The sequence below is a fragment of the Hyperolius riggenbachi genome, chromosome 3 (assembly GCF_040937935.1).
Source record: "Hyperolius riggenbachi isolate aHypRig1 chromosome 3, aHypRig1.pri, whole genome shotgun sequence".
In the NCBI taxonomy this organism is placed as follows: Eukaryota; Metazoa; Chordata; class Amphibia; order Anura; family Hyperoliidae; genus Hyperolius; species Hyperolius riggenbachi.
Window position 1 is genome coordinate 222,265,798 of NC_090648.1, and position 13,065 is coordinate 222,278,862.

Sequence of the window (13,065 nt, forward strand, 5' to 3'; positions counted from 1 at the left end):
GAGTTAGAAAATTGGAAATGAGGAAAAGAAGGTTGCCAAAAATATATAAAACAATTAAAAACCGATAAAAGTGATGAGTATTGGCTTACCTCAATTATGTAGACAACTAATGAGGCCAAAAACGATTTATTGAGCACAATCAGATGACGGGTTTCACAAAAGTAAATATAGGTCAATACAGTGCTTGTAAAAATGTACACACATAAAATCTCTCATAGCTCCATATTAACTGTACCATAATGTACTGTATATAATACTGTACCGGTATGTATCATATAAAAATACACACACACACACACACACACACACACACACACACACACACACACACACACACACACACACACACACACACACACACACACACACACACACACACACACACACACACACACACACACACACACGTTCCTCAAAGTGGTAACTCTCTTTGAGGGGTTAGGACAAGGACACAAGTGGCACATGAAGCAGCTTTAGCATGGGATCCCCATTTAACATGTACAGGTCCTTCTAAAAAAAATTTCATATTGTGATAAAATTCATTATTTTCTGTAATGTACTGATAAACATTAAACTTTCATATATTTTAGATACATTACACACAACTAAAGTAGTTCAAGCCTTTTATTGTTTTAATATTGATGATTTTGGCATACAGCTCATAAAAACACAAAATTCCTATCTCAAAAAATTAGCATATCATGAAAAGGTTCTCTAAACGAGCTATTAACCTAATCATCTAAATCAACTAATTAACTCTAAACACCTGCAAAAGATTCCTGAGGCTTTTAAAAACTCCCAGCCTGGTTCATTACTCAAAACCGCAATCATGGATAAGACTGCCGACCTGACTGCTGTCCAGAAGGCCATCATTGACACCCTCAAGCAAGAGGGTAAGACACAGAAAGAAATTTCTGAACGAATAGGCTGTTCCCAGAGTGCTGTATCAAGGCACCTCAGTGGGAAGTCTGTGGGAAGGAAAAAGTGTGGCAGAAAACACTGCTGTTATATTTGCATGGAGTTTGTGCGCTGCCCCTGGAGCAAACAGAATCAAACGCACAAACTCGCAACCAGGCAGAGATGTCACTGTTTAGGAAAAAGACTGACAAACCAGGAATAAATGAATAATAAGTATTTATTATTAAATGAAAATAAAAGTAATGCTGTGCATTAACCTCATGCACAGGAACAATCAGCATTGACTTGCAGGCAAAGTATTGTACAGGCATACATGCACTGCAGCATTAATACAGGCAGATATATTCATACAGTTTATATACACCGCAATGATGATACTGGCAGAAGTATTCAGTAAGCATACCAATGTATGAGAATCAGGGTATATACACAAGAACCTCTCTGCATAAGGCGGTTTATGCAGAGAAGATCCAGTGTGTATAACTGTGTGCACACTGTGATACAAGTCTGAAGAGCTTGTGTGAATGACTGGCTGTTAGGAGAAAGACACATTAGCAAGCTAGTTTGTAGGCAGATAGGGCATATTTTGTATCCCTTAAGCTCAACACACACCATACAATCTTGGTTGTACAGATTTACCAAATCTATGTAGTATAAGGGCCAACACATTGAAAATACCTTGAATGATTGATTGGATAAGCTCTTATATTACATGAAAGTGGGAAGATTGAACAATCAAGATTGTATGGTGTGTGTTGAGCCTTAAAGTAGCGATGAACCATTCTCCATAGAAAACCATGGACAGACCAAGAGGTTACTACAAGTTATGAAAACATGCTGTTTGCGCTGCGATCACGCGGTGATCACGAGGGATGAATCATATTTCCAAGTTGTGGATAGGCTGATGGTCGACTAAACCCTCTGCAAACAAGTACTGAGCATGCGTGGCACGTGATATGGTTATATAACAGTATGTTGCAATAAGCACGTAACCCTGAATTAACTGTTTCAGGAATTGCACGTTCACACGGGACTTAACCAGAACTAGTCCTGTTCATGAGAATATTGACTATAAGTCATCCAATCGTAGTGAAGCTCATGCCTGAGCATCCCCAGAATGCAATAGGGAAAATGGGTGGAGCTATGAGTATAAGACAGAGAGATTTCCCTTGCTCTGATGGGACTCTCCACTACTGACGAGTTGTGTGATGTTGTGTATTCGCTGCCTCCTGACGATCGCTGGTCCCCCGATACGGAGTGATGATGCAATATCCGGTAATGTATTGATTCTTTACTCTATTACTTATCTATGATTCACTGCTATACCTGTAAATAATGTAAATAATTGAATAAATATCCTAATACAGTGTGAAGTTGTAAGCTATGTATTTACCCGGCCTGTAGGCTGGTGTGAGTCGAGTGTGAGGCCTTAGCAACGCCAAAAACATAGCAATACATAAAATGGCGACGAGGATGACCTTTGACCTCTGAAATATATTGCCTGTGATTCTGTGGGTCTCTGGGTGTAATTTTGCAAAATTTGGCATTTTGCCAGTTAGTGGGGCAATTAATCTAAATCTTTGTAAAATTGCCCCGTATGGTATATTGACTTGATACTTGATACATATATATTTTAGGACAGATTACAGGTGTGGGCAAAGTTTGGAGTCGATAGCTCCTCCCACTTAGTTTCAAGTCAAGATATCTTTTGAACTAAGCAAAATTTACCTGTGGGAAGTTTGACCATTGGTGTCTAGAAGTTGAGGGGCACCTCTGGTCAAAGCCACGCCCAGTTGGCAGTGTGCCAAAAGTAAGGCAATATGTTTAAGAAAAAGGCCAAATGCCTAAAAGAACCTGCGGAGATCCCCAGCTGGACCGAGTCTCCGTATAATATTATAGCAGTAGAATTAGCTAGCCATGGGTTGGTAGAATCATGGGATAAGCAGTTGAAAGAATCAGAACCGGTTGATTTAGTTCAAGTACTTGAGAAACTCCCTGCCAAGGTAGGTGATGCAGTTACCCCAGCTAGAAGGAGCTGGGTGTTGGCCTCTGCATATCGTGGTGTGCACAAGCGATTGCAGAAGGCGTTCCAGGATCAAGAAAAGGCGGAACAAGCTCAACTTGAGGTTGAGGGACGCTGCCTGATGCTGGAATATAGTGGTTCCCCGTTAAAGCGGGTGATGTTGTTGCTCTCTCTAGATGTAGATAAGACTCTAGGGGGGGTTCCCCGTTGAAGCGGGTGATGTTGTTGCTCTCTCTAGTTGTAGATAAGACTCTAGGGGGGGTTCCCCGTTGAAGCGGGTGAAGTTGTTGCTCTCTCTAGATGTAGATAAGACTCTAGAGGGGGGCCCTGTTAAGGCGGGGCATGATGTCGCTCTCGGGCGGCATAGTGGGATGTTGTTGACAGCTTATAGAAAGCTTCAACAAAGATTGTGTAAGTTGAAAGAATCAGAAACCCTCAATGTTGCATTACTTGAGGGTATTCCTGTTAGAAAAAGGAACTAGAGTAGGATGACAGAGTGATAGTTGCACAAGTGTCATCATAGGCAGCTGCAGATAAATACCAACATGTAATAGAATCTGCAGCTGGTAAAATAAATGTACTGGAGGAAGTAGCTGGGGAAGAGGCTCCTGTGATGACACATTTTAGATTGTTATCAGTGGAGCAGGGAGTTTCTGTAAATAAAAGGAAGCCAAACTCTGCCACTGATCATTGCACAAGAAATAGGACAATGTGCATTGAACTGGGTTTGATATAAGTATATCAGGTTTAGTGCAGTAATTGTTTTTTGTTTTGTTGTTTTTGTTTTGTTTTTTAGAAGTGTTTAGCACAAATGTATTTTGTTCCATTTGAAAAGATTAGGAATAGCTGGGAACTTTCTTTAGGTTGTTACTGCTGTTTTTATCCCTCTTAAAGGACTTACGAGGCGAAAATGCTAAAAAAAGTAAATTACCTGCCTCATCTTTTATGGCACGGAGGACGCCGTCCGCGCCCTCCGTGCCGATCCGCCGGGTCCCCCCGCTCATTAGCCCCCCGGGCCGGCTGCCGACCCCACGGCCCGGGTCGGGCTCTCCTGCCACCCGCAATATGGCCGCTTCCTTTGGCCGCGGCTGCGCAGTCCGCCTGGCCGCGAGTGCGGCTGCGCAGCTCTAGGGCCAGCCCCCCTGATCCACGCTACGTGTAGCGTGGATCAGGGGGGCTGGCCCTAGAGCTGCGCAGCCGCACTCGCGGCCAGGCGGACTGCGCAGCCGCGGCCAAAGGAAGCGGCCATATTGCGGGTGGCAGGAGAGCCCGACCCGGGCCGTGGGGTCGGCAGCCGGCCCGGGGGGCTAATGAGCGGGGGGACCCGGCGGATCGGCACGGAGGGTGCGGACGGCGTCCTCCGTGCCATAAAAGATGAGGCAGGTAATTTACTTTTTTTAGCATTTTCGCCTCGTAAGTCCTTTAAGGAAAACCCCATATTTTTGATGATAAAATAGGGATGGGAAAAAGGGACAGAGAGTAACCTGACAGTGAATCTCAGCTCTTACTACTACGGTTTTTAATACAGTCTATCTTTGTTGCATAGATTTCGGAGTATAAACTTGCAGTGCTGTGTTTAAACATGTAAAGCAAATTTCTTAAAGTGACAGTATCCGACTGCACTGGCAGAGTTGAAATGGTAATATAATCGGGCAGCACGGTGGCATAGTGGTTAGCTCTCTCGCCTTGCAGCGCTGGGTCCCTGGTTCGAATCCCAGCCAGGGCACTATCTGCAAAGAGTTTGTATGTTCTCTTCGTGTCTGCGTGGGTTTCCTCCGGGCACTCCGGTTTCCTCCCACACTCCAAAAACATATGGATGAGTTAATTGGCTCCCCCTAAAAAAATTGGCCCTAGACTACAGTACTTACACTACATAATATAGACATATGCCAATGGTAGGGATTAGATTGTGAGCTCCTTTGAGGGACAGTTAGTGACAAGATATATATATATACACTGTACAGCGCTGCGTAATATGTCGGCGCTATATAAATACTAAATAATAATAATAATAATAATAATCTGGACAAGACAGGTGGGTTAACTTTGTTGTTTCTAGTGAATGCTTTATATGATAAATCTGTTATAGCGAGTGCTGATTAATCATGTATTCATATGTCTGGTTTTGTTTAATTGAATGCATAGGGGAATGTTTTAAAAAAATGCATTTGTGCATGGGCGGTGAGTGCTCCTAAGGAATGTGTGCGAGCCAGTGAGTGTTTGAGATGCTGCTCTCCTCAGCTGGGGGTGCTTGGCAAGCATTATTTTTCATTCAGGAGTACATGCTGTAAAAAAAATATTGACCTTTAACTCTTACTTCATGGGACATGCATTTTGTTTGATAAAATAAATAGTTAAAGAGGTGAGAAATAGTAAAGCAACTTTCTTGTGTGTGTGTGCGTTGTGTGTTTGGTGCAGCACTGTGTGTTGTGCTGGGTTTTGCTAGAACTTCCAAATCCCTGCAAATGCTCACTTTTTGGTTACAGGGTTAAATGTGATTATGATGTCACGGTGACATCTGTGCCAGCAACTTTTCCCCTGGTTTCTAGCTATAATTGTGCAGGAGTGAAATTGTTTACCTGTTGAGCTAAGAAAGCTAGATTAGATGAGACTGTGTGAAAGAAATAGAATTGTGAAGTCTATTATGGCAATGTAGCATGAAAATATTGCGTAATTAGACTGAAAAACCTTTTTATATAATATGCCTGTGTCTCTGCGTCTATTCAGAGTTTTGTTTTGTTTTTTTAGCACTGCACATGTGCAGGGAGGGGTGCAGAAACACTGGGGAAAAGTTGAGGGAGGATAAGGCCAGAGGCGGCCGGCGTGTGCGCAACGGTGTATGAGGGCACGCGCGTGGCGGGTGCATGTGCACAGCGGGCACATGCATGCGCAGCGAAAGGCCTAGCTTGTTTTTTTTAAACGGGCTAAGGTCATTAGATACTAAATGAGATTTGTTTGTCTTGAAGAGAAATGCCTGGTTTCTCTAGGGTTGAATGTTGTACTGATTAGCTGAATGACATGAAGTGGCAGAATGTGTTGATGATGAAGTGTGAATTGAGTTGTTTCTAATGAATTGTATGAAGTTTGCTTTGAGACCTTACTGATATAGAGTGTATTATATGTTCAAGAATACCTCTGTTAAAGATGCTAGAATGTATGCATATGCTAGTTTAGAATAATACAAACAAACTGTGAAGATAACAGATTTTTGTTTATACCAGAAACTAGCTGGTGGGGTGGTTAAAGTAGAAATGATTTCTTATTGAAAAATGCATAAGGATGCGGTAGCTCCATATAGGGGAAAACCTGTATCAGCTGGGTTGGATTTGCATGCTTTAGAAGTTGTTATCATTAACCCCTCACAGGTTACAACCATTCCCACAGGTATAGGATGTAAAATACCTGACTAACATTATGGGCAAATAGCTACCCAATCCAGTTTTGCTCAGAAAGGAGCTATAGTGATAGGAGGAGTAATTGACTCTGACTATCAAGAATAAATTAAAGTGATCATGATTAACCTGGGAAATAGTGAGTTGATTATTGGAAGAGGAGAGAGGATGGATTAAAGTTTTTAGGGGAGGACACTGTGTATACACAGGCCAAAGAGTTGTATAGCCCAGGTTCTCCTGAGGGCCCTTTTACACTTAATGCACTGGTATGCATTAGTACGCATACAATTTTGTTGTTGTTTGTTTTTGTTTTTTCTTGTTTTTTGTTGTTTTTTCCCCAAATGGCAATGCATTGTGAAAAGACTTCAATTTTTTTTTTCAGTGTATAGTGTGAAAGAGGCCATAGGGGGACACGGACGCTGGACTGTACATCAGTTGTTATTTTGATTACAGTTAACAGCAGCTGATTAAGTGTAAAGGGACCCTAATTCCTTTATTTGTAGAGAGGGAAGCCCATCAGTAAAGGGTGATGAATATATTTGGTTCTACTAATACAGTAAATGTTGGAGCTAAAATGTGGGCCAGAATCCCCAAGGACCGCCTCCTCTAGCAGATGTGATTGCAGTAGGCAAGGACCGAACTCTGCTGGTAATGAGGCCAGAACAGGAAAAGTGGGAATATATCCCACAGGAAAAATGTTATTTGCAAGAATAAGTCACACTTGTTTGGGTTTTTTGCAGATTGATCTCCATGTCTATGGCATTGTCCTTGGAATCCTTGGTATCGTGTGGTTGGAAAGCTGTGGCGTTAATGCATGGACTTCAGGTATTCGAGTAACCGATACAGGGGATCCACGGTGACTTTCGTGTGGGGAAATAAAACCAAGAGTTGTCTACAGAGAAACTTTACCTGTAATGCTAGGCAAGCATGTGACGTTCTCAATGTTACTTTCAATGGAACATGTCTCGGTGGGGCCTACTTTGATATTTGTGGATATATTACATATATATTACATATTACATATATTTATTTTGGTTGAAAAAAGACATACGTCCATCGAGTTCAACCAGTACAAAGTACAACTCCAGCCCGTCCCCCACATACCCCTGTTGATCCAGAGGAAGGCGAAAAAACCCCCACAAGGCATGGTCCAATTAGCCCCAAAAGGGAAAAATTCCTTCCTGACTCCAGATGGCAATCAGATAAAATCCCTGGATCAACATCATTAGGCATAACCTAGTAATTGTAGCCATGGATGTCTTTCAACGCAAGTAAAGCATCTAAGCCCCCTTTAAATGCAGGTATAGAGTTTGCCATAACGACTTCCTGTGGCAATGCATTCCACATCTTAATCACTCTTACTGTAAAGAACCCTTTCCTAAATAAATGGCTAAAACGTTTTTCCTCCATGCGCAGCTCATGTCCTCTAGTCCTTTGAGAAGGCCTAGGGACAAAAAGCTCATCCGCCAAGCCATTATATTGCCCTCTGATGTATTTATACATGTTAATTAGATCTCCTCTAAGGCGTCTTTTCTCTAGACTAAATAAACCCAGTTTATCTAACCTTTCTTGGTAAGCGAGACCTTCCATCCCACGTATCAATTTTGTAGCTCGTCTCTGCACCTGCTCTAAAACTGCAATATCTTTTTTGTAATGTGGTGCCCAGAACTGAATTCCATATTCCAGATGTGGCCTTACTAGAGAGTTAAACAGGGGCAATATTATGCTAGCATCTCGAGTTTTTATTTCCCTTTTAATGCATCCCAAAATTTTGTTCGCTTTAGCTGCAGCGGCTTGGCATTGAGTACGATTATTTAACTTGTTGTCGATGAGTACTCCTAAGTCCTTCTCCAAGTTTGATGTTCCCAACTGTATCCCATTTATTTTGTATGGTGCTAGACCATTGGTACGACCAAAATGCATGACTTTACATTTGTCAACATTGAATTTCATCTGCCATGTATGTGCCCATATAGCCATCCTATCCAGATCCTGTTGCAATATGACACTATCTTCCTGAGAGTTGATGATTCTGCACAATTTTGTATCATCTGCAAAAATAGCAACATTGCTCACTACTGCATCTACTAGGTCATTAATAAATAAATTGAAGAGCACTGGACCCAGTACAGACCCCTGTGGGACCCCACTGCTAACAATCTCCCATTTTGAGTACGATCCATTAACCACAACTCTTTGTTTTCTGTCCATTAGCCAGTTCCCTATCCAAGCACACAAACTCTTCCCCAGTCCTTGCATCCTCAACTTTTGCACCAGACTTCTGTGGGGAACAGTGTCGAAGGCCTTTGCAAAGTCCAAGTATATCACATCTACAGCATTCCCAATATCCATATTAGCATTCACTACCTCATAAAAGCTGAGCATGTTAGTCAAACAGGACCTGTCTTTAGTAAACCCATGTTGATGCTGAGAAATAAGATTATTTTCTACTATGAAGTCATGTATAGTATCTCTTAGTAACCCCTCAAATAGTTTGCATACAACTGATGTTAAGCCTACAGGTCTATAATTTCCTGGATCAGATTTTTTGCCCTTCTTAAATAATGGGAAAACGTGGGCTGTACGCCAATTCACTGGGACTCTGCTAGTTGCAAGAGAGTCACAAAAGATAAGATAAAGGGGCTTAGCTATAACTGAACTTAATTCTCTTAGGACTCGAGGATGCATGCGATCCGGGCCAGGTGCCTTGTCTATTTTTAATTTATTTAGTCTTGCCTTTACTTCTTCCTGCGTTTAGTATTTAATATTACAGTTAGAAGATTGAGACTCTTCTGCCTCTGTAATTTGCAACAGTGCTGTTTCCTTTGTGAAGACAGAAGCAAAGAAAGCATTTAATAACTGTGCCTTACCTTGGTCATCCACCATTTAGTTCCCACCCTCATCCTTTAGGATTCCTATACAGTCAACCTTTCTTTTTTTAGAGTTGAGGTACTTGTAAAACTTTTTTGGGTTAGATTTGATATCCCTAGCGATTTGATTTTCAGCTTCGATCTTTGCCAGCCTAATTTCTTTTTTACAATTTTTATTGCACTCCTTATAATTGCTTAGTGCAGCCTCAGTCCCCTCCTGTTTTAGGACCTTATAGGCATTCTTTTTCCTCTTCATTTTATCCCTAACCTTTCTATTCATCCATAGAGGCCTTTTTTTATTCCTAGACATTTTGTTTCCATATGGGATATACATACTACAATATTGATTGAGAATACGTTTAAAAGCTTGCCATTTCCCTTCAGTGTCCTTCCCTTGTAGTACATTATCCCAGTTCACCAAACTTAGTGCCTGCCTAATTTGATTGAACTTTGCTTTTCTAAAATTCATAGTTTTAGTGGTCCCGCTGCCCCGTGGCCTATCAGTCACCAGATCAAACGTTATCATGTTGTGATCACTATTTCCCAAATGTTCTTGAACCTGCACATTTGATACATTATCTGGTCTATTAGAAATGATCAGATCCAGTAACACATTCCCCCTAGTTGGTTCCGTTACCATTTGAGTCAAGTAATTGTCCTGTAGTGCTGCCAGAAATCTGCTGCTTTTACCAGAATGGGTAGCCTCAATACCCCAGTCAATGTCTGGAAAGTTGAAGTCGCCCATAATTATGACCTCATTTTTACTTGCAGCTTTTTCAATCTGCTGTAGTAATCACAGTTCTGCAGCTTCATTAATAAGAGGTGGTAGCAGCAGGGAATCAAGGAACAATATTACCAGGAACAGGGAACTCAGGGCAGGATGGCTAGAACCAGGAACAAAGAGCTAGCAAGTAGTGAGTGTTCAGGTGTGGCTTAAATGCCATGCTGATAGACCATGTGACAGTCCAGGCCTCCTCCCTGTCTGTGGAGAGATATCCAGAAAGTCCGCCCTCTGCTGGTGGGCAGAGGAAAGTTCAGGTTGCAGATTCATGGAGGAGGCTGGTGACATCTGCTGGTGAAGCAAAGTTAGTTCAGGCATGGATTTGCCAGCAGATGCAGATTGTGACAACTGCACAACTAGAAGAGGTGACCGGACCCTGAGGAATATTGTGGAGAAGGACCGATTCCAGACCTTGAGGGGCCTGCGGAAGCAGTGGACTGAGTCTGGAGTAGAAAAATCCAGAGCCACCGTGTACAGGCGTGTGCAGGAAATGGGCTACAGGTGCCGCATTCTCCAGGTCAAGCCACTTTTGAACCATTCCCCAGGTCAAGACACTTTTGAACCAGAAACAGCAGCAGAAGCGCCTGACCTGGGCTACTGAGAAGCAGCACTGGACTGTTGCTCAGTGGTCCAAAGTACTTTTTTTCGGATGAAAGCAACTTTTGCATGTCATTCGGAAATCAAGGTGCTAGATTCTGGAGGAAAACTGGGGAGAGGGAAATGCCAAAATGCCTGAAGTCCAGTGTCAAGTACCCACAGTCAGTGATGGTCTGGGGTGCCATGTCAGCTGTTGGTGTTGGTCCACTGTGTTTTATCAAGGGCAGGGTCAATGCAGCTAGCTATCAGGAGATTTTGGAGCACTTCATGCTTCCATCTGCTGAAAAGCTTTATGGAGATGAAGATTTCATTTTTCAGCACGACCTGGCACCTGCTCACAGTGACAAAACCACTGGTAAATTGTTTACTGACCATGGTATTACTGTGCTCAATTGGCCTGCCAACTCTCCTCCTGTCCTGAACTTAACCCCATAGAGAATCTGTGGGATATTGTGAAGAGAAATGTAAGAGATAGCGGAGATACCGCCGCAGAGACAAGCGGCATGGTGGCTATCTCCGCGTATCAGCCAGCGGCCTCTGCCGTGCGGTTACATGCTGAGACTTTGCCTTGTCCTTCTATTGCTCACAGGTTAAGGGCTACGCGCGCGAGCTGAGCGACAGGACCTTTATGCATCTAGGAGGGGAGTCAGCTGACGCGCAGTCAGCTGATTCCAGCCAGCGTCCGGATTGGCTGAGTGACTGGGGTGGCGCTGTGGAGCATGGTTGGGTATATATAGTTTAATTTCAACACACACAAGCAATAGAACACAGCAGTACATGCATCCAGGTACATTTAAAGTGGTCAGCAGGTGCTCGTCAGCCAATCAGGATGCACTATCATATACCCTTTACCTGCCATACCACATCTAGCAGCCATTAGCATTCAGGTGGGAGGCTTCAGTTGGACGCCATCGCAAGATTGCGTCGCTAGCAGGACCGCCCCGTGCAGGAAACCCTCCCACAGGGGTCCCTCCCTAACCGCTCACCTGTCCGCCATGTCCTAGAGCTGAAAGAAAACGTTTAAAAACACACGATTGGTTCGCACTATGGCCAGGGGCCCCGGACCTCTCTCACTGGCCGGGGCCCCAAGGCCAACATGCGATACCTAGAGGGGAGTGCCTGGGACAGGCCTGTCAGTAGCTCCTCGTCTGCTGTTGCAAATGCTATCGTGTTAGCGCTCAGACCCTAGTCAGATCCCAAAGTGTGCTAGAACCGGACGGAGCCGGGGATCCACACTTAGCCAGATTCTGTTGATAGCTTAAAGTACTAATTGCATTGCTTATTTGTTATGACTTTCTGCTTCCTCTGACTATCCTCCTGTTTGTCGATTCTGTGTATCAGCCATCTGATTCACGTTGCCGACACTGCTTGTTATTGACGCTGAACCAGTCTTCCGTTTCTGTACTGTACCTGTCCGCTCGTTGCCTACTCTGCCTGTCTGACCTCGCTACCCGCACCAGTGGTGAGTGAAATTACTGTCTGTATCATCTACTCCTAGGCTGCAGTACTGTCTGTATCATCCACACCTAGACTACAGTACGGTCTGTATTACCAACTCCTAGGCGGCAGTACTGTCTGTATCATCTACTCCTAGGCTGCATTACTGTCTGTATTTCCTACACTTAGGCTGCAGTACCTTCTGTACCTTCTGTATCAACTACGCCTAGGCTGCAATACAGTTCGAATCACCTGTTCCACAGGGGATCGTTAGTGCAGTACTAAGTGTATTACTACTCCTTGTGCTGTGCACCAAACACTATTAGGGTGCAGTACTACCTGAATCACCTGCTCCACAGGTGATCAGTTGTTTAACTCTGGTTGTATTATCCTCTACTTGCGTTTGTGCTTCCAACACTCTCGGCTGCAGCACGGTCTGACTCACCTGCCCAATAGTGAGCACCAGCTGCAGTACTGTCTGGGTCACCCGCTCCTCGGGTGAACCCGCTCATCCTAATTACTGTTACACCAAACACTATACTACATTAGATGCCTTGTGCTTTGCTATACTTGTATTATTGGTGATTCTGCAGATCACCATATAATCAGGTATAGTATCTGTATTATTAGTGATACTGCAGATCACCAATAATCAGAAAATCTGTTCAGCTGACACCTATCGTTACAGAACAGCAGACCAAAACAATATGGATGCACTACGCAGCCAAGTTGAAGTCCTGATTACCGCGGTGAATAATCTCACCGGGGTGATTAATACCCAGCAGACTCAGATCACCCAACTGTCTGGGACATTCAGGGTACTTCAAACGGCTGTCGATACAGTGCGATCTCCTCCAGTTACAGATCTACGCATGGCTGTACCCGAGAAGTTTTCAGGGCATAGATCTGACTTTTAGAATTTCAGGAATCGTGTGCTATCCTATTTTGAGTTAAGGCCTAACTTGTCTGGTTCAGAGAGCCAGAGGATAACGTTTATTAAGACTCTATTGTCAGGAGACTCGCAGACATGGGCGTATAGTCTTCATT

The 13,065-nt window shown here is 43.4% G+C and overlaps 1 protein-coding gene across 2 annotated transcripts in view; it reads left to right on the forward strand.

The window, feature by feature from the left end:
* The first annotated feature begins 1,904 nt into the window (after window positions 1–1,904).
* The window catches only part of CRABP1 (cellular retinoic acid binding protein 1), a 120,819-nt gene continuing 109,658 nt past the window's right edge, over window positions 1,905–13,065 (forward strand). Inside the window, exons 1-2 of one of the 2 annotated variants that reach the window (XM_068272596.1) lie at window positions 1,905–2,193; window positions 7,074–7,158. In XM_068272596.1, the coding sequence (XP_068128697.1) occupies window positions 2,179–2,193; window positions 7,074–7,158 (100 nt within the window). In that variant the 5' untranslated portion in view covers window positions 1,905–2,178. Of the gene's footprint in view, window positions 2,194–6,950; window positions 7,159–13,065 lie in introns of those variants that run through there. The other variant, XM_068272595.1, reaches the window with a different exon arrangement.